At 44.7% G+C, this 21,433-nt stretch overlaps 1 protein-coding gene across 1 annotated transcript in view; it reads left to right on the top strand.

Moving 5' to 3' along the window:
• Window positions 1-435: 435 nt before the first annotated feature.
• LOC119254980 (tripartite motif-containing protein 5-like) overlaps window positions 436-21,433 on the top strand; it is an 85,234-nt gene continuing 64,236 nt past the window's right edge. Inside the window, exons 1-4 of the mRNA XM_054699488.1 lie at window positions 436-903; window positions 7,494-7,589; window positions 8,201-8,431; window positions 11,418-11,440. Of these exons, the coding sequence (XP_054555463.1) occupies window positions 481-903; window positions 7,494-7,589; window positions 8,201-8,431; window positions 11,418-11,440 (773 nt within the window). The 5' untranslated portion in view covers window positions 436-480. The remainder of the gene's footprint in view (window positions 904-7,493; window positions 7,590-8,200; window positions 8,432-11,417; window positions 11,441-21,433) is intronic.

Raw genomic sequence — 21,433 nt, 5'->3', positions numbered from 1 at the left:
TCAAGTAGCTTGGAGTCCAGGAACTGCACTTTCTTATTTCTGTCCTTTTTTTTTTTTAAGATTTATTTATATATGCATGTAAGAATTCTGGGGTACAGATCAGAGGTGAGAGGTATGAGGATTCACCAAAGTCAGAGTGGGAGCAGAACAGGAGGATCTAATGAAATACACTGTTGAGGGGAGCAGTGGGTGAGACAGTAGAGGTCCACTGCATCATGTGGGTAGCTCCCTGGGCCGGAGATCAAACTCTGCTTCTGTGGCTGCATATAGCTTCATAGTGCTGTGCTTAACCCCTTGCAACACAAGGGAGGGCCTCCCTTTTTTTATTTCTTAAATATTTTATCTTAGCCTATCCTTGATTTCTATACAATTAGAATTGTATCCTGGCTTTCTCATTTGTTCCAATACAACTTTCTCAAATACAGGGATCTGTGAGCAAGAGACTCAAGCCAGGAGAGCGACCAGTAGGGGGCAACAGCTATGGCATCAAACATCTTAGTGAACATCCAGGGGGAGGTGACCTGCCCCATCTGCCTGGACCTCTTGAAAGAGCCCCTAAGCCTAGACTGTGGCCACAGCTTCTGCCGAGCCTGCATCACTGCAAACAACAAGTTGTCCGCAGCAACCCGGAAAGCGAAGAGGAGCTGCCCTGTGTGCAGAATCAGTTACAAGCCTGGGCACCTGCGGCCTAATCGGCATCTGGCCAACATAGCGGAGCAGCTCAGAGGAGTCAAGTTGAACCCAGAGGGGGAGCAGAAGAAAGAGCTCTGTGTGCGCCATGGAGAGAAACTCCTGCTCTTCTGTAAGCAGGATGGGCAAGTCATTTGCTGGCTTTGTGAGTGGTCTCAGGAGCACCATGGTCACCAGACATGCCTCATTGAGGAGATTGTCCAGGAGAAGAAGGTAGGAGAGCAGAATACAGTTAAAACAGCAGAATATAGCACTTGATGGGAAATCTCTTGGTTACCTTGTCACCATAGCTCAGAAGTCTGTGATCACTTTTCTTCCTATGGTGCTGATACAGGGGAAGAAGATTCCCCACTGCTTTAAGTTCTAGGGCAGGATGAACAATGAGATTAACATCAGACAGATTAGAAATTGAACAAAGTACACGTAGAGAATTTACATGACTGTAAATACTGAAATAAAACGGGACAGATCCAGTATTTATTTATTTTTTAAAGATTCATTTATTTATTTATGCATACAAATACTGGGGTACAAGCCAGAGGTGCATGGGGTGAGAGAATTATCCAGAGACAGAGTGGGGAGCAGAGCAGGTGGATCCACCGAAATACAGTGCTGAGGGGAGCAGCGGGCGAGACAGGAGAGGTCTGCTGTGCCATGGGGGTCACTTTCCTGGCCGGGGATCAAACTCATGCCGCAGTGGCTGGGGACTACTTGATAGCACTGAGACTTGAACCCTTGTGCCATGAGGGATCCCAGATCCAGTATTTATAACCTCTGTTAAGGATGTATTAGGAGCCTGGGGTGTCAAGGAGGGAGGAGCAGGTCTCTGGGACCAGGAAGGGACAATTTCATATGATACAACCTTGTCTTTAGATATTTGCCTTGCCTTGAGATAGATTTTTCTCATGAAAAGTTTTTTTCTAGAGGCCTCCCTGGTGGCGTAGGAGTTAAGGCTCAGCCCTATCATCACAATGGTCTGAGTTCAAACATGGGCCGGGGGGCTGACCCACACATGGCACAGCAGACTTCTGTCTCGCCCACTGCTCCCCTCAGCAGTGTATTTCAGCCCATTCTCCTGTTCTGCTCCCCACTCTGTTTCTGGTGAATGCTCTCACCCCCTTCACCTCTGGCCTACACCCCAGTTCTTCTGTGCATAAATAAAATCCTTAAAAAATAGTTTATTTCTAGAGATGTTGCTAAGTCTAGGTCATCTCTTTAAATAAGATAACACTTCCTCCTGAGACTCACAAAAATTTGATTTACCATAGTTCTACCTAATAAGAGGACACAAATTGAATATTTTGGGGGAAGAGAAGCACTAGGCTCACCTCCAATGCCTGGAGGACATTTTTGTGCGTCCAGCCTGATTACAAAAGACTTATAGTCAGAAGTAGATGTTTTGAACCATGTGTTAAATGGGGGAGGAGGGGCTAGCGCCCATGAAAACCCATCATTCCCTTTGCACATGAAGTGTAACTGAGGGACTGGGTAGATTGAGATGTTGTTTCTTTGCTGCAGGATCAAATTTCTCTGCTATGACAAATAGAATCATCTTGTCTTGGGGAAAGGATGGTGTAGGTGCAGGAATGGACACAAGCAGGTTTTCTGATCCAGCAGACCGGGTGTAGGGTAAGGTAAAATGTATCAGGCTTTTCTGCCCTCCCGCCATTAGGATAGATGAGGGAACCCTGTGATCCTGAATGCATGCCTGATGGCGGGCACCTGAAGTGGGTACACCTGCACTAAGACTGTGTTTTTAAGGGCGATGTCATGGGGACACCAGTAGCAGCCGAAAGAGAAGCCGAAGGAGAAGCCGAGAGAAGGCCAGAGAGCCCAGAGAGAGTGCGGATTTGCTGGCGGCTGGGAGGACTGCCAGCCTCCCAGCCCCCCAGCACCCCTGCACCCCTGCCTGCCATATGCCTGGTGAACGCCAATAAAAGACCTGCAAAAGCCACTGAGGACTCTGACTCCTCCTTTACCCTGTCTGCATGGGATCAGAAAACCTGCACTGGGTCCATTCCTGCCCTTACAATTGGCGTAATTCGGCAAGATGATCCTTGCAGACGGGCATGGAGCCCTCCGAAGACCTGGAGGGACTAAGGAGTAACAGACTGCCTGTGACGACGCTGGAGGCATCATGGTGACCCGGGAGATGGACAATGTCCAGGATCTATGGGATAAGACCTCACCCGGAGAAGGAGACACCCGAGAGGACCAGCCAATGACACCGGAAAGGACCAGCCAAAGACCCCTGAGGCAGCAGAATCATCGGCAAAAAGTGGACCACGATTCAGAGCTCTCCAGTGCTGATGCAGGGAGAGGCCAACGGACTTCAACTGCTGGACATGAACTGATGAACTTGGACTGACAATCCCGCCCGAAGGCGGAGGACCTTGCAGGGTGATATGTTTTGGGACCCTGGGGGTGGAACAGTTTTGTTTGTAAACCCCAGGAGATGGGAATCTAGGGGTGGCCGGTGGGCCTTGATGGCCAAAAGCAGCCTGTTATGCCCAGCAGCCAGGTGGAGGAGAAAAGCCAACTGAGAAGGCAAAAGCAGGTACTGATGCTAAGTTGAGAAGCCCTAAGCGGCTGTTAAGCAGCCTGAGTATGCTGAAGACCTGTGAGTCTCGTAAAATCACCTGTGGGTGATGCCCTGCTCTTGTCGAGTGAGGGTGAGGAGCTGAGGAATCCGTCCTTGGGGGACGGGTGGGGAACGTGGCTTGGGGTAGAGCCCAAGCCAAATGTAGAGTTTGGATCCCCGACCCATGTGCTTGTGCAGTGGGTTGGCCTGAGTGCAGGGGTCTGCGAGTCGCACTGGTGGCTGTGAAGGCCGAGTGTTGGAGCGACTGCAGACAGAAACCCTGAGGGTTGGTGATTACCCCCAACAGAATAGAATCACCAATCCCAGAGCTAGTGCATCCTGGGGGTGGATGCTGTGTGTGGCTTGTAGCCGAGACTACAGCCAGAGAAGGCCAGGAAGCCAGACGGCTCCTGGTGTGTTATAGTAGATGCCGTGAGTGATTCCCCTCCCTCGTATGAGCAGTGCCTTCGGCAGCAGATTTGGTGGCTCATCTGCTGGTACCAATAATTGTCTTTTGCACTAGGTTGGTGCCCTGCCTGGACTTATTTGTGTTCTGTTGTATTTTGTTATATTGCGATGTATTTGCTTTTGTGGGCCATGGCTGCATTGTTTGTGTTTGCTAAGAAAAAAAGTTGTGTATGTGTGGATTATATGGCAGAAAACCCTGAGGGGGTGGACTGTAGGGTCAGGTAAAATGTATCAGGCTTTTCTGCCCTCCCGCCATCAGGATAGATGAGGGTACCCTGTGATCCTGCATGCATGCCTGATGGTGGGCACCTGAAGTGGGTACACCTGGGCTAAGACTGCTTTTAAGGGTGGTGTCATGGGGACGCCAGTAGCAGCCGAAAGAGAAGCCAAAGCAGAAGCCGAAGGAGAAGCCAAGAGAAGGCCGGAGAGCCCAGAGAGAGTGCGGATTTGCTGGCGTCTGGGAGGACTGCCAGCCTCCCAGCCCCCCAGTACCCCTGCTGCCATATGCCTGGTGAACGCCAATGAAAGACCTGCAAAAGCCACTGAGGACTCTGACTCCTCCTTTACCCGGTCTGCATAGATCAGAAAACCTGCACTGGGTCCATTCCTGACCCTATACCGGGTAAAGGAGGAGTCAGAGTCCTGGAGCCCTCGGTGGCTTTTGCAGGCTTTTTTATTGAGATTTACCAGGTACACAGCAGGCAGGGGTGCAGGGGGCAGGGAGGCTGGCAGGCCTCTCAGTCCCCAGCAAGTCTTCACTCTATCGGGGCTCTCCAGCCTTCTCGGCTTCTCCTCTCGGCTTCTGCTGGGGACCCCGTGACACCACCCTTAAAAGCCCAGTCTCAGCCCAGGTGAATCCCATCTACATCTGCCCACACCCTACTCCAGGTGGCGCCATCAGGCATGCATTCAGGACCGCAGGGTTCCATCATCTATCCTGAAGGCGGGAGGGCAGAAAAGCCTGATGCTTTTTATCTTACCCTACAGATGGTGACTTCTCTCTGACTTCTGCCTGAGTCTTAATATGTTCACACTGCAGGTTTTCTTCTAAGTCATATATTCTGAAAGGGTCAGCAGAGAAAGACGAGGATGACAGAATAAGTTTAAAGGGGCGGGGGGGCGGGGTCTACTGAATTCCCAGGCGATCTTCACAGACCCAAGGTGGGGGTCGGTGAAGTTGCGCCCATTGTCAGGGGAAAACAGGTTTTTATAGGATGGGGAGAGGGAAACAGGGCTTGCAGGTGGGGGAACTGGGTTGAGGAGGAACAGAGTTGTTTTCTGATGGTATCAGCAGGCCCTTATTCTCACCCCTAGGAGGGCTTCCTCATTCTCATGTCTAGGTGCTTCCTCATTCTCAAGGGGACATCTTGGCCTGTGGTCTTCAATGTTCCATGAAGCTTCCTCTCATGTCAGGATTTTCCAGCAGGTGCCCGGGGTGGGGTGGGGGGATGTCATGGGCCCCTGTAAAGGGCCGGACTGGGCACAGTGCAGGTTTTCTGATCCCATGCAGACCGGGTAAAGGAGGAGTCAGAGTCCTCAGTAGTTTTGCAGGTTTTTTATTGGGGTTCACCAGGCATATGGCAGGCAGGGGTGCTGGCTGGGGGGCTGGGAGGCTGGCAGGCCTCCCAGCCCCCAGCAAGTCTTCACTCTATCTGGGCTCTCTAGCGTTCGTTCTGCTGCTTCTCGGCTTCTCTTTTGGCTTCGGCTTCTACTGCTGCTGCTGCTACTGCTGCTGGCGTCCCCGTGACGCCGCCCTTAAAAGCACAGTCTTAGCTCAGCTGAATCCCATCTACCTATGCCCACACCCTATTCCAGGTGCCCGCCATCAGGCATGCATTCAGGACAAGGATCCATCATCTATCCTGATGGCGGAAGGGCAGAAAAGCCTGATATTTTCTTTACCCTACAGTCCACCCCCTCAGGGTTTTCTGCCATACAGTCTATACATATATATACAATTTTCTAAACAAACAAACAATGCAGCCATGGCCCACAAAAGCACATCACAATATAACACAACAGAACACAAATAAGTCCAGGCAGGGCACCAACCTAGTGCAAAAGACAATTATTGGTACCAGCAGATGAGCCACCAAATCTGCTGCCGAAGGCACTGCTCATACGAGGGAGGGGAATCACTCACGGCATCTACTGTCACACACCAGGAGCCGTCAGGCTTCCTGGCCTTCTCTGGCTGTAGTCTCGGCTACAAGCCACACACAGCATCCACCCCCAGGATGCACTTGCTCTGGGATTGGCAATTTTATTCTGTTGGGGGTAATTGCCAACCCTCAGGGTTTCTGTCTGTAGTCGCTCCAACACTCGGCCTTCACAGCCACCCATGCGACTCACAGACCCCTGCACTCAGGCCAACCCACTGCACAAGCACATGGGTCGGGGATCCAAATTCTGCATTCGGCTTGGGCTCCACCCCAAGCCACATTCCCCACCCGTCCCCCAAGGACAGGTTCCTCAGCTCCTCACCCTCACTCAAGAATGAGCAGGGCATCACCCTCAGGTGATTTTACGAGACTCACAGGTCTTCAGCATACCCAGGCTGCTTAACAGCCGCTTAGGGCTTCTCAACTTAGCATCAGTACCTGCTTTTGCCTTCTTAGTTGGCTTTTCTCCTCCACCTGGCTGCTGGGCATAACAGGCTGCTTTTGGCCATCTAGGCCCACTGGCCACCCCCAGATTCCCATCTCCTGGGGTTTACAAACAAAACTGTTCCACCCCCAGGGTCCCAAAACATATCACCCTGCAAGGTCCTCCGCCTTTGGGCGGGATTGTCAGTCCAAGTTCATCAGTCCATGTCCAGCAGTTGAAGTCCATTGGCCTCTCCCTGCATCAGCACTGGAGAGCTCTGAATCGTGGTCCTCTCCTCCCCGACGATTCTGCTGCCTTAGGGGTCGTTGGCCGGTCCTTTCGGGTGTCGTTGTTTGGTTCTCTCGGGCGTCTCCTTCACGCCAGGTCTCGTCCTGTAGCTCGTGGATGTTGTCCACCTTCTGTGCCACCATGGCGCCTCCAGCGTCATCACAGGCAAACAGTCTGTTCTCCTTAGTCCCTCCAGGTCTTCGGAGGGCTCCAATACCCGTCTGCATGGATCCTGCCAACTTACGCCAATTGTAAAGGGCCGGACTGGGCACAGTGCAGGTTTTCTGATCCCATGCAGACCGGGTAAAGGAGGAGTCAGCGTCCTCAGTAGTTTTTCAGGTTTTTTATTTGGGGTTCACCAGGCATATGGCAGGCAGGGGTGCTGGCTGGGAGGCTGGCAGGCCTCCCAGCCCCCCAGCAAGTCTTCACTCTATCTGGGCTCTCTAGTGTTCGTTCTGCTGCTTCTCGGCTTCTCTTTCGGCTTCGGCTTCGGCTGCTGCGGCTGCTGCTGGCGTCCCCGTGACGCCGCCCTTAAAAAGCACAGTCTTAGCCCAGGTGAATCCCATCTACCTATGCCCACACCCTATTCCAGGTGCCCGCCATCAGGCATGCATTCAGGACAAGGATCCATCATCTATCCTGATGGCGGAAGGGCAGAAAAGCCTGATATTTTCTTTACCCTACAGCCCCCTTGAGCAACACACCAGATGCCTTTTCACCCTAGTGACTCTGGCTCCTGCCAGACCTTTCAGATTCTCATTGATATTTTCAGTTTCTGTGACTCTTATGTTTAGAGATCATCTGATTACTTCCTCCATGACCTGTATTCAGATGTTGAGAAAGCCCATTGCTTGACTCTGGCTTGATTCCCCTCTCACAGGAGAAGCTCCAGGGCGCCCTGAAGCAGATGAGGGAAAAGCTGCAGGAAGCTGGATATTGGGAAGCTCAAGTCAAAGAAAGGAGAACTTCCTTGAAGGTAGGAGGAGACTCTTTCTGAGGGGTTTAGACAGAAATCTGGTAGAATTTGGGTGATAATACAAAGAACTTCCTACCTTTTTGTTATTGGATCATTAACAATCCCACAGTCATTTGATTTTCCTTCTCTTCATCATTTCCCTGATGGAGGAGGGGATTGAAAAGTGAACCTGGCACAGGTGAATGGGTCTTTGGAGGGAAGGTTCATGTGGAGGACACTGGCCAGGACGGCAGTGCAGACTCTGTTCCATTCCCATCATGTGTTTGAGTCTTTGACTCTCCTGGGGGAAGCCGTTCGCCATGGCTCCTGGTTCTGGGCCAGTGTGCCACTTGGGCAGAGGGTGAGTGGTGTGGTCAGGAGTAGTCCAGCTGTGTGAACGTGGAGACTACCCAGTTGCTCTGTTTGGCTCAGGGTTGGACTCAGGGCTGCAGACTTGGTCGTTATTTTGGAATATAATAGAGAGAAAGTAACAGGTGAAGAGCATCTTTAAAAATTATTTCTTGTATCTCACTTTGCTGTGAGAACTTTGCATTTACAGTTGTGCTAGTTCTGGTTCCTAGTCTCTGCCTGATGTGTTGAGTATCACCTCTCTCTCTTTTCTCCTTCCTGAGAGTCAAATACAAAGTGAGAGACAAGGTGTCCAGGCAGAGTTTGCAGAACTGAGAGGTCTCGTGGACTCAGCGGAGCAGACGGAGCTGCAAAAACTGAATAAGGAAGAAGAAGTCATTCTCCATAAACTGGCAGAGGATGAGACTGAGCTCATTCAGCAGAGCCAGTTGATAGACATTCTCATCTCAGATCTGAAGCATCGATTGGAAGCGTCAGACATAGACATGCTGCAGGTAATGTTACAGGGCAGGGAGAGGGGCAGCCCAGACCCTGCAAACCTGCCTGCTCTAAATAGGTTCTACCATCAGCCGCATCAACACAAAACACATAAGACTAATGAAAAGGAACTTTAATACAATTAGGAAATTACAGTACAGAAAAAACAAATAATACAGTTTTCAAATCAGGCACCCACAGTTACCTTGTGGGTAAAAGCCCCCCCAAATAGGATAGGCCCAGAGCAAGGCCCCAAAGCCTGCCACAGGTCGAAAGCACCTTTCAGTGGGGACCCACAGATAAGGATCAAACAACCAGACAAGTCTGGAAGGAAAAGAGCAAAACCAAAATCAAGGGAAAAGCTGCCATTGCCACATCCCCGCAAGTCTCTCACCTGCATCTGTGTCACCCAGTCCACGATCAAAAGGCAAGTGCAGTTTCCTCACGTGTCTCTGCTCCATGTGCCTCCTCCAGGTCTCCTTGTGGCTCCATCCTGCTTCCTTCCTTCTCTTTTCCTTAGCTCCACCCTGCTTTGGGTGGGGCAGGGAACTTGGAACCGCCCCCTTTCCTGGGGACCACCCTGTTACAGTGAGATCTCAAAAGAAACCCCACTGTCTGAGACATGAGAACAATGAAGGCATTGTATGGTTGTGCTCTTTCTGGTGTGACACTAAGGTTCTTCTGCTCTGCAGTGTGTTATCCTGCACACTCATTTTTATTAACGTATTAAGTGCAGTGCAAAAGTGTGAGCTTGGAGAGAAGATGCATTTTGTTCAGGTGTATTTGATATCCCTCTGTTATTGTGTGCTAGTGTTATGCATTTATTACTTAAATTGAGTGATCCACCTTTGTCCAGAAAAACAAATGCACTTCAGAGTCCAACAGGCATTTTTTCCCCCCACAGAATGGGTTGAGATTTTTCCCCTTGTTTTTCTGTTTTCTGAGAAGAATTAATGAAGGCCTGGTGTTTATTTTTAACTATTCAGTAGAATGCACATATGATGTCTCACTCTGGCCCTTTTTTGTGTGTGAAAGGGTACATATATGTGTATATAATTATAGATGTATATGACTAAATATATATAATGTAACTGTTTGAATTTTTTATAATTTTTGTGTCAGTTTTTGGCAATGTGTGTCTTCATAGGTGTTTGTCTAAGTTGTATGCTTTGTAGATTGCGAGGATATTCATAATAATAAATTATCATCCCTTCAATTCCTACAATATTCACTGAAATGTCCCCTTGATACCAAGAAAAACCAAAGGGCTTCACAAGGACTCCAAACTGAGAAGAATAATCCATGTTGTCTATTCTAAGGGTTCTTGTCACCTGGTCTATAAAGGCAAAGCAACCAATGGTGTGCTGAGAAGGTTTTCATTGGTTTGCCAAAGTGTTGGAAGGCAAAAAAGAACAGCAGGTGTAGGAGGGAGGCAGCTAAAAGCCCCCTAAGCAGCAAAAGTGGCAGAAGTAACAAAATTAGCAATCTGAAGTAGGATACCACCCCCCAAAAAAAGCGGTAGGCCCTCCATGAGCAGGACTGGCACCCCTCTTGCATTTTTGAAGTATATGCCAAGGCCCAGTTTCTCTCCTGGGTTCCAACTCTGGAGGCACAAGAGGTGCAGGACTCTGAAGCTCTCCTAGGTTGCCTTGGCTGCGTTCCTTCAGAAAGTGACTGCAGTCCTCAGGAGAGCCTTGGGTCAGGGGGTGGGGGCGGGAGGGAGGTCTTTGGGCACTTTGGTGGTTGGAAAACTATGGTGACCACACCTGAGGAGAGAGATCCTATATTGTAAAAAAATAAATAAGAATGTTTAAAGGATAATATGAGAAGGAAAGGAGGAGGGAGAGAGAGAAATTGCAGACTGAAATTCTCTGCAGTCCCCATTATTAAAAAAAAAATCACTAGAGTGCTGGGCTCTCTTCTGCCCTGTTTTATTTTTAATTGTGGTGATTTTCATTTTCCCTTTTTTCTTAGTTTATGTCTAGTTGATTTTATTGCTATTTTTATAGAACAAACTTTATATTTCATTGATTTCCTTTATGTTGAATCATTTGTTTCTCTTCTCTACATAATTGTTGTGTTTGTGTTGTATGTGGTTAGCTTACTGTTGCTTTTCTACTTTCTTAAAATGGAAATTTAGAAAACATATTTTCTGGTTTAGTGTTTAATAATATAAATGTATTGCTTTAACTCTATCCCATATATTATTATTGTGTAGTTTCTATTTTCACACAATCCAACTTATTTTCAACTTTTTTTTTGCAATAGTTTTTCCTGTTTACCCCTGGAATATGTGTGTGTGTGCTTTTTTCTTTTTTAATTGTGTTAACAACTTGGTGAAGTTACAGATGAGACAATCTAAGTGATTGGTTTCTGTTACTTTTCTAGTGAATATATTAATCTTCAGTTTAGAGAAAAAAATTGAGTAAAAGTAGTAAATCAACTGCATGTATGTGTGTATAGAATTCAGGGGAATGGATGAAGTCACTTGTAGAGAGTTTAATGTGAGGAGAGACAGGAAAACACATTAATTGTGTCTGTGTGCACCTCATAAAAAATCATGCAAACTTCTTGAAGAATATAATTTTTTAAATTCCCCTAAGCCTGGCATAATGCTTGACAAATAGTAGCATACACATTCCATATTTGCTGAAAACAGGAAGGAACCATTATTTATTCAATCATCTTAAAGGGAGTCTGCATTTGGGGAATAAAATCATGGGTTTCTACTTTTCCTTACAAGTATGTCTCATCTCCAGATACATACTTGACTTCCACAAGAGTCAAAACTGTTTCTACCTCTTGGGAAACCTGACAGCATCACATGGGTTCTGGAATGTCTGGCCTAGGTCTTGTCTTTGCATTTGTCCCTAACAATGGGACCAACTCTACCCCACCTAATCAGGGGGCCAAGGAAATATAATGAAGCCTTATAAGTGGGGAGAACCTATTACTTCTTGACTCATGATTTTTTTTAATTAATATTTTTTACTTTTCTCCCAGGATATGACTGACATCATACAAAGGTATGTGTGGGAGGCCAGCGATGGTCTTTTTGTGCTGTGGAGAGATGTTTAATGCTTTTTAGAGTAACCTCGTGTTCACTAACAATGAAGCATCATTGTGGGCAGGGAAATATGGGTATACTTTTTGTCTTAAATTCCTGTTTATAAAAAATGGGTTGAGAATGGGCCAGATAACTACAGAAAAGAATGGGGATGGTAGAAAGCTGACAAGATTGGGTCGGTAGTAGCTTTAAAGATAAAGCATTTGACAAATGGCCAATAGGCATATGAAAAAATTTTCAGCATCGCTAGTTACCAGGGAAATCCAAATCAAAACCGCAATGAGATGCCACCTCACTCTAGTGTGAATGGACCACACCACAAAAACAAAATTGAAACAACAAATACTGGAGAGGATGTGGAGATAAAGGAATGCTCTTACACTGTTGGGGGGGTTGTAAACTGCTGCAGCCACTATGGAAAGCTGTGTGAAGCTTCCTTAGAACACTAAAAACTTAACTCCATATGATCCAACGATCCCATTCCTAGGAATCTACCCAAAGAACAGAACAACACTAATTTGAAAGGAAAACTGCACTCCTCTGTTTATTGCAGCACTATTTACAACAGTCAAGATATGGAAACAACCCAAATACCCCAAAATAGAAGAATGGATCAAAAAGTTGTGGTATAGCGGTTGAGCGCTGGGTTGCGAAGCTGCCCGCGGCCTCTGCGGCCGGTTCGATCCCTGGCTGCTCCCCGGCCACCGGAGGAGGGTCCCACATGGCGCGCAGACCCCTCCTGCCGCCCGCTGCTCCCTCAGCAGTGTACTTCGGTCCTTCTGCCTGCTCTGCTCCAATTCTCTCACCTCCGCGCTTCTGACTGTACCCAGTGCATGTATAACAAAACAAGCAAACAAATAATAAAGCATGCCTCTATAAAAAAAAAAAAAAAAAAAAAAGTTGTGGTATATTTATACAATGGACTATTATTCAGCGATCAAAACAGACAAACATACTACTATTTACAGCAATATAGATGGAGCTGAAAAGGATTATACTAGCCAACATTAGTCAGAAGGAAAAAGATAAAAACCGATGGTCTCACTTATATGTGGAATGTAGAGAAACCAAAGGAAGGTGGAGAAAAAGTCAAAACTAGCAAGCTGACCATAGATCTGAGGCATCCAACAAAGGAGGAGGGGAAGGGAGGGGTTCAAAACTGGGAGGCAAGAGTACAAAGGGATATGGTGATGGTTCACAAGTGACACGGGAGTGGGAGAACTATGGGAACTACAATGATATAAGAAAAAAATTAATAATTTAAAAATAATCAAGCCTTTGAATTATCAGACCTCTGTGACCTCATAAATTTTATTCACTCTGTGTGCTTGTATCTAGAATTCTTGCATATCACAGGTGCTTGACTTTTATAGGGGAAGCCCAGATCTTTTTCTGCCGAGCACCCAGAATTAGCAACAATACCTTTATATCTAAATTTCATAGACTATCTCATGGGATATTTGGGCCCTGCTATAAGAAAGTGATTCGTCTCGTCACACACTCTGGCCCCCAGAATCAAGAGGCAGCATCTTACTTTAAATTCATACCTACATGGGGATCAGCTTCTTTCTGAACACATAAAATCCAGTCCACTGTTAGGCTGAGTTCATCATGTATTCTTTCCCAAGTGTTTGCAATTGTTCTCAGAGAGCCTGAGTCTTAGATGCTTTTCTGAGGGCCTCCCTAGTGGGGAGTAGATTTTGAAATCTGGTTGTCTCCAGGGAGTGTTCCCAAACTTGATGTATCTCACTCAAACACCCAGGAGCCAGGTTCTGGAGCCTTCCTTTCTGTTTTTCTCTCTGGTTCACAAATAATACAGTGATTTTTTACACACTACATTTTTTTAAGGTAATAAAGTTTCATTTTGTCAAATCTGTTATTACACATAATTTCATACAATTTTTAGCAAGCAGAGGGAGAGAAATTAATGATTTAACTTTGTATGGAAGAAACTGCTCGAGAGGTCAAAACCTTCCCAGAGTCACACAGAGGTAGACATCAGCCCATTATATTCTGACTCTGAGATCAGCATTTACTCTTTTTTGCTCCTAGTTTCCAGGTAAGAATTCAAGTCCATTCCTTGGAGTAAAGAGATAAGAAGTCAGTAGTTTGAAATGACAATGTTAGAGGTGTGGGGATCTATTTTTCTCATTCTAGGTGTTGGGATTTCACTCTGAAGAAGCCAAAAACTTTTCCCAAACAACCAAGACGTGTGTACCAAGCTCCGGATCTGAGAGGGATACTGCAAGGGCTTACTGGTGAGGCGGGGTCAGCCGGCTGGGCGACTGGGGGGTGTTGCAATGGCAGGGACCAAGTGAGGAAGAAACACAGCTTTTAGGTGTGGACAGTGATGCTGGGGGCACTGGAGACCGTGACTGAGGAAATGTCCTGTTGAGTGGGAATTGGCCAGGAGTCAGCACTACCCTTATTTACTACTTTACTCCCTGCCATAGTTTCAGGAACTCCCTTAATCTGGAGAGGAGATAGAGTTCAGTGGTGTGTCCTTTACTTTTACTTAACAGTTTAGATCCTTTTTTTTTTTTTAATCATTTCAGACCTGGCGAATGTGCGATGCTACTGGGGTAAGGATAAATCTTCATGTCATCTAACTTCTCTATTCTATTCATTTCATCTTTATGAATTTTTTGATTTCTAGTAGAGCTCATATTTTGAAACTCATGTTTCTCATTCTAATACACATGCAGACTGATTCTGCAGTGTTTTATTTCTCCCTAAAATCAAAATTCTTTCATTTCATGCTAAGTTAGTCTCATGATTCTTCTCACAATGTCATGTATAAAGATACTTCATGTCCCTCACCCAAACCTCTAATTTTTCTGCAGTTGATGTCACCTTGGATCAGACCACCTTTCCATCCACGCTTGCGATTTCTACAAATAAGAAAGAAGTTAGATATTTGTGCGGCAATTATCCAGTTACAAACTATCCGAGTAGCTATTGTAATTATCATTCTGTCTTGGGATCACCATTTTTCATGAATGGGAAACATTACTGGGAGGTAGATGTATCCAAAAAAAGGTCCTGGATCCTGGGGTTTCGTGGGATAGACCATTTGCCACCAATTATAGATTCCTTTACCTTCAGATTTAGTACAGTGCCTATTCAAACCTATTTTTATTATGGATTACAGCCTGCAAGTTACATGTGGGTTATAGGGTTACAGAATCCATCACAGTATCTTGCTTTTGATGAGGAAACTCCCTCCCGTGATCCCAAGATTTTGTCTCTTTCCATGACCGTCCCTCCCAATCGTGTTGGGGTTTTCCTAGACTATGAGGCGGGCACTGTCTCCTTTTACAATGTCACAAACCATGGGTCACTCATCTATGAATACGCCAACTGTTGCTTTCCTAAGACAATGCATCCATATTTGAATCCTCTGGATTGTACATTCCCCATGACTATTTGTGAACGAGGCCCTTGCACCTTCTTGAACCCTCATGCACTTCTCTGGAGTGCCTTTTGCCTTGGGAGCATCTAAGGCATTGAGCTTATTTCCAACATTCTGCCACCTTTTCCTTGCTGCCTCCTTTCTTTTGCATTTTGACATCCTTTATTTCTCAACAGGATGTTTATAACTTGCCCTGTGTCAGATTTTTCCTAAATATCATGCACATTAGGGTGCCTCCCTGGTGGCGCAAGGATTAAGATGCAACCTATGAGGCTATCTGCAGCCACTGCAGCATGAGTTCGAGTCCCAGCCAGGGAGCTACCCACATGGCACGGCAGACCTCTCTTGACTTGCCTGCTGCTCCCCTCAGCAGTGCACTTTGGTCAGTCTGCCTGTTCTCTTCCTCACTCTGTCTCTGGTGAATCCTTCCACACCCTGTGTCTCTGGCCTGTACCCCACTCTTGTATGCATAAATAAATAATTTTTTTAAAGATTCATTCATTTATACAAGAAGTGGGGTACAGTCAGAGGCACAGGAGGGTGAGAGGACTCACCAGAGACAGAGCAGGCAACAGAACAAGCAGACTGAGTGAAATACACTGCTAAGGGGAGCAGCAGGTGAGGCAGGAGAGGTCCCCTGCGCCATGTGGATTTCTTCCTGCCTGGCTGGGACCTGAACTCACTCTGCAGAGGCTGCAGACAGCTTCACAGCACAGCACCCAATGTGCTGTGCCACTGGGGAGGCCAAATAAATAAATCTTTAAAAAAAAAAAAATCATGCACATTAGAAGAGGCTCTTAATTTCTCAATTTCTATTCTCCCAAGAAAAAACGAGGCCTCCTGACCTCTCTCAATTGTTTGCGACCTCATTTTCCCTGCCACTGAATGAGAAAATGAAGAAGTTACATAGAAAATATCATAAATGATCGGTACTAAGAGAAGAAGTTGTGTCCAAAGTGTGTTCATTTAAATTCAAGTCCTGTCACTCCACATACCAACAGTTTAACCTGGAATAACATACTAAAAATCTGTGCTAATTTTCTTTATTTTCAGTTTTTTATTTTATACATTTTTTACATCATTTTAATTGTTGCACAATGTATACATTTTCATCTTGATTATAGTCGTCATATAATTCCCACCCCCCCTTGTTTTGATCCTAAAACCTCTTCCCTTCCCCTGTACTGTGTGTCTGGTTTATAGTTGTTTCTTGATTTTCTTAAACTAATCTTGGTCAAAAAAACCACAACTGCCCCACATTGTGAGAAAGGAAATTGTTACAGAGTGTGATCTTTGTGAAAATGGAGGTTCTGTGTCCCCTGCCTCACCTAATGAAGGGCAGAGCTGAGTGGGAGGAGAGGATGAAGAAAACTGGGAGAAAAGCCTCATAGAGGAGACTGGAGGAAGCGTGTGGAACAGAGACACATGAAGAAGACACGTGAAGAAGGAGGCCTGCTTGCTTCTCAGCTTTGGACTTGCACCATGGATTTAGGGCACATGGAAGGACCTGTGGAATCTGAGACATGAAGAGACACTTGGTAGAGAGGTGAGGGTGGTCGGGGGAGGCTGACAATGGCAGCCATTACCTTGATTTTTACTTTATTTGGCTATTTTTCTTCCAGACTCGCTTGCCACCTGATGCCTATTTTCTGTGGTTCCTTGCCAGAAGGTGCCTTAGACTGGTGGCAAGCTTTGGGCTTCAGTGGCCTGCTTTGGGCCAATCCTGTTTGACTGGACACTTACCTCCGAGGAGATGAATAACTTGGGGTGTTTTATTGGAAAACTGTTAATCCTTTCATCTCCCTATGCACAGTATCCTACTAATTCTTTCACGCTAAGAATATGTATTAGTTTTCTTTCAACAGGGTTACTCTGGCTTTGTTTTAAGAAATAGGACTTGGTTATATATTACATGCTCTTTGAATTTTAGCTAATTATGAAACAAATGGTTATGTATAGCCATCCGGTCATAAGTTTTTCATTTACCTGCAGTAATTCCATTTCATGGAAATTAAGTTTCAATTTGAGCTCTGTTTACCCAGCTGCTTCTTCATTAAAAGAGTGAGAAGTACACTTTTGGGATTTAAAAATGGTGTCAATTAGTGTTTGCCCTGGTCAGCCTAACTTTTGCAGTTATGTACAGTATTCCAAAGCTTCAGGCTATGTCCCGTTCTTCTTGTGATAGGAGGGGAACTATTTCTCAGATAGATGACAATTTAGGGCTTGCTGGAATCCTAGTGTGTTGGGGTATTTTTTTTTCAGCTCATCCCAACTGAGTTCAGAGCTAGAAATCAAAGTGCATTGTTGGTCAGATAGTAACTGTTGCTGTCCTGCTTGTCCCCTGGAATTCCCATCTTACCACTTTTGAATGACCTTCGATGACACAGGTTCCAAGGTGCAATGTGTATGTGTGTGTAGCTATATTTTAGTATGCATTTGTGGGCACTGGCAAAAATTGATAAATTTTCCCTTTGCTTTTGCCTTTCTATCAGCCCATTGCTCTGACTATGAAGTCTAATCCTCACTAGAAAACAAATCTGTACTCTGGAATTATTAACAGATGACTATTTCCTGGAATGCCCACTCCCCCAGTTCAGAATGAAGTACTTTGTTACAGGGAAATAAAAATGTGAATTTCTACATGCAACAGAAAAGAGCTATGTATTGAGCTTCTACTTTTTAACAGAAGCTCCTGGCCTCACACAGCCTTCTGCTGAAAAGAATGTGAGACTTTTAATTTGTTTCCAATTACACTCTCTTCTCAGGAAAAGGTCAGAAAACCCTGTGAGTCCCGGGGTCAGACAACCTGAAGTGTGCCAATTGTGGACTTGCTGTCTACAAATCAATTGTAGGACTGTCCTCTCCCCATCACCTCAGAAACCCCCAGCAATGGTCACACCATCTTCTATTTCTGGGGCCAGGACTGTTCTGGGACCTTAATGAGCAGATAAAGTATTTACATGGGAAAGTTTGGCTGCACTCAGGCTAATATCAGTACACAAGAAATCTCTCTACAAGATCATCCATGAACAATGTGGAGGCATCATTGCCTAAAGTTACTGCCTGAACCAAACAGTTATAAAAGCAAATAGGTTTTTCATATAAGAATTTGAGAGCTTCACTGGAAAAAAAAATACTAACTATGGAATTTCAATGGCGTGCTATTTAGCTTGAGGGCAGCTCTGTGCAGCACTTCATCCTGACTGCTAATCTTTCATGATGGGACACACAAGTCAGTTTTTAACCCCAGCGGCCACTCCACGCTCCCCACTACTATACCAGGTGCTTTGTATTAGCTGAGCTCTTACTTGTCTCCCTATGGTGGGAAATAGGATGATTGCTTTCCCCCCTCAGTGTTGCTCCGTCACTAAAACCATAACTGATATCTGAAAGTAGAGAGTTCCTATGAAACCTTTAGTAAGCCAAATGGGTAAAGCAAAATAGTCGTATAATTTATAAATATAGAATATGTTTTGAGTATTCCCAGACCCAACAATACCTTACCACATCATGGAAAACAATAAAACCTAAAACAACACAGCAATAGCAGGAGGAATATGATAAATACGTGGCCTGTATGAAGAACAGTGTATGAACAGTGTAGTTTCACTCAGAGTCAGGAAGGCAGTGAGCACACTGGAAGGCTGAGTCACTAGAGGATGGGGTGGTGGCAAGTACAAGAGAATGGGTGAAGGAGAAGACCAGGGCCAAATAGAGACAGTGTGTTTGAATCCATCATGGTAGACAGCTCACTTAAATCTATATCTTCTTTTGTGTTGGCAAATATTTCAGTATTTTGAGCATGACTTGAGGTGATAGGTAGCTTTGGCAGCTTCTATGGCTCCTGTGGAAGGTTTGAAATAGGACAGAATGTTCACTACTTAGCTTCTCATCCTTTTCTATCATACAGTTCTTTATAAGCAATCAAATCATCTGCAAACCTCCCCTAAAATCTCTATATAGGCTCCCTGCAAAACAACCTATGGACATAATTTTTGCTTTTTGACTTTTACAATCATGTGTTATCTTGTTAATCCTTCATAAGATAAAATGGCTTAGCTAGAACTTTTGAAAAGTCTAGGCTAACTATAGGCATATTACCCTGTTTTTTTTGTGAGGGTTCACTTTTTTTCCTTAAGGCCATCAGTTGACTTAATTAAGCTTACGACCAATAAGGGGAGTAGTCTTCTTCATTTAGTCTATGGGAATAATGTTCCGCTCATCTAGAAAATGCCTTTATAAAAATATTTAGAACAGTGTTTGGTCAAATACTTTGATATTGTTGCCTAGCCAATAGACATAAAATTAATCACCACAGCCACAGGCATTGAGTAAGTTCTGAGTAAACCATAGGAACAAAGATAAGAAAAACTGTTGGCTAAAATTTTTCAAAGGCATTTACATAAATGTTAATATACCAGAATTATTATGTGCTATAGCAGTTACATTGACAGCTCCAACAATAGAACCATGGTTATCATCAGTATGTTCAGTGTAATTAAAGCAACATGTCTAGCTCTGTGGATGCATAGCTATACGTGGCATATGTGGAGTGCCTATGTCACTCCTTATATAAAACCTTTGATCATTGATCTGAAATAAGAAAAATCAACATAGAAAAGATTCCTTCGTAAAACATACCATTGCCGGGTGAAGGGTGCTTGAGAAGTCAGATTTTTCAGTTCTGTTTTTGAATGATAGTGTAAAGGGATTGAATTTTACCCGAAGTAGGGAAAGTAGAAAAATGAAGGGTTTGTAAATGCTACTCAAAGAAAGAAGGTTCTGGAAAAGCATTTTAATTTTTGAAAGATTTATTTCATTTATTTATGCATACAAGAACTGGGGTTTAGCCTAGAGGTGTGGGGTGTGAGAGAATTCGCCAGAGACAGAGTAGGGAATACAACAGGTGGATCTACTGAAATATACTGCTGAGGGGACCAGCGGTGAGACAGGAGAGGTCTCTGCACTATGTGGGTCAGCTCCGTGGCCGGGGATTGACCCCGTCCTGCAGTGGCTGCCAGTAGCTTCATAGAAGAACCATTTATTAACCTCCGTATTCTGTTACCTGTCATGTAATCTGGCTTTGGCACACTGTGACAACTTTCTTTCTGAAACTCTTCTACTTCTGTCTCCCTGAACTTGGAACAGAAACTGATAATTAATGATGCACCATTTGATGTTGTGGAAAATTTTTTCTCAGTAGGCTCACAATGAAGAACATTTTTTAAATGGCATATTACCATTCACAATGGCAGTCGCTAATACATCATCAGCTTAAATTTACAAACTTATAACGGATCATCTTCCCCACATCTACTCTCTTAGTAACCTTCAAATACACAATGAAGTCACTAATAATAGTCATAGTGAAGTATATTAAAGCACATGCATGGTGAATTTATTTTATATAACTGGAAGCTTATACCTTACCTCTGACAACCACCAATATGTTCTTTGTATCTATGATATTTCTGTTTTTTTAAAGAATGAGACCACATAGTATTTGTCTTTCTTTGCCTGATCTATTTCACTTTGAAAAATTCCCCTCTATATGTAGCCTTGTTGTCACATATGGTAAAATTCAATTCTTCTTACATGGCTAAATGATATTCCACTCTGTGTGTGTGTTTGTGTGTGTGTGTTTAGTCATTCTTCCACCAAGGGACAATTATGTTGTTGTAATATGAGTATACTGTACTATAAGCAGATCAACTTTCCGCATCGAGACATAAATTCTATGCCATCAAACTAAAACTCTCCTTGTACATGTGTGTGTTTGTAAATAGAGAAACTGTTTCATAACTTCCCTGGCAGTGCAAAGTGCAGAGAATGGCTAAGAAATTTTTGAAGAAAACTTTGGAGCCTCTTACATTGCAGTATCAAGCCTAGAAAATTTTAATTATATGTGTACATTATTGGTTTAGTTCATACATGTAAACTAATTATAAAGCAAGTAAAAGAGAGTCCTTGGGCCTGTGAGAATTTGGTCTCAAATGAATGTGACTGCATTGTCTAGATTGACTTTCCTGGGGATCCAATATTTATAGGTTACTACAACCACCAGGCTACATTTCATCTTAAGGGACAGGAGTTAAAATGGTTGATACATCTCCTGTCTAGGAGTAGGAAGTGGAGGGGCCCCTAGAACCTGAATTCTGTCTCCTGAGACTATAAGGAAATGCATACATGTTTTCATCTCATCTCTTCCAGAAGATTCCCCAGCCTAGAATTTCACTTGTTCCTTTTAAATAGGTACTTCCTACTACTCCCGTGAAACAAGAGACAGAAGACAGTTTGGTGACAAAGTTGTTTGTCATTATTAGGAGTGAGATCTGTCTATGAGTGTCATGCTGAAACAAAAAATAACCAACCAACCCTCCTCCCCCACCACCCCCAATCCCAATTAGAATTGGCAAATAGCTAAACTATAGATTGAAAGAATATAGGGCTAATTTGGACGTGGGTTTCAGTTTTTAGCGGCGAGTTTCACTCTGACTGACCACCTGGGGTCATTCTAAATTTTACTTGCCATTCCTTCTC

This window comes from Talpa occidentalis, unplaced genomic scaffold, assembly GCF_014898055.3.
Source record: "Talpa occidentalis isolate TD23 unplaced genomic scaffold, MPIMG_talOcc4v2.1 talOcc4.3, whole genome shotgun sequence".
Taxonomy (NCBI): Eukaryota; Metazoa; Chordata; class Mammalia; order Eulipotyphla; family Talpidae; genus Talpa; species Talpa occidentalis.
Note: the sequence above shows the minus strand (reverse complement) of the source record. Positions and strands in the feature narration are given on the sequence as shown.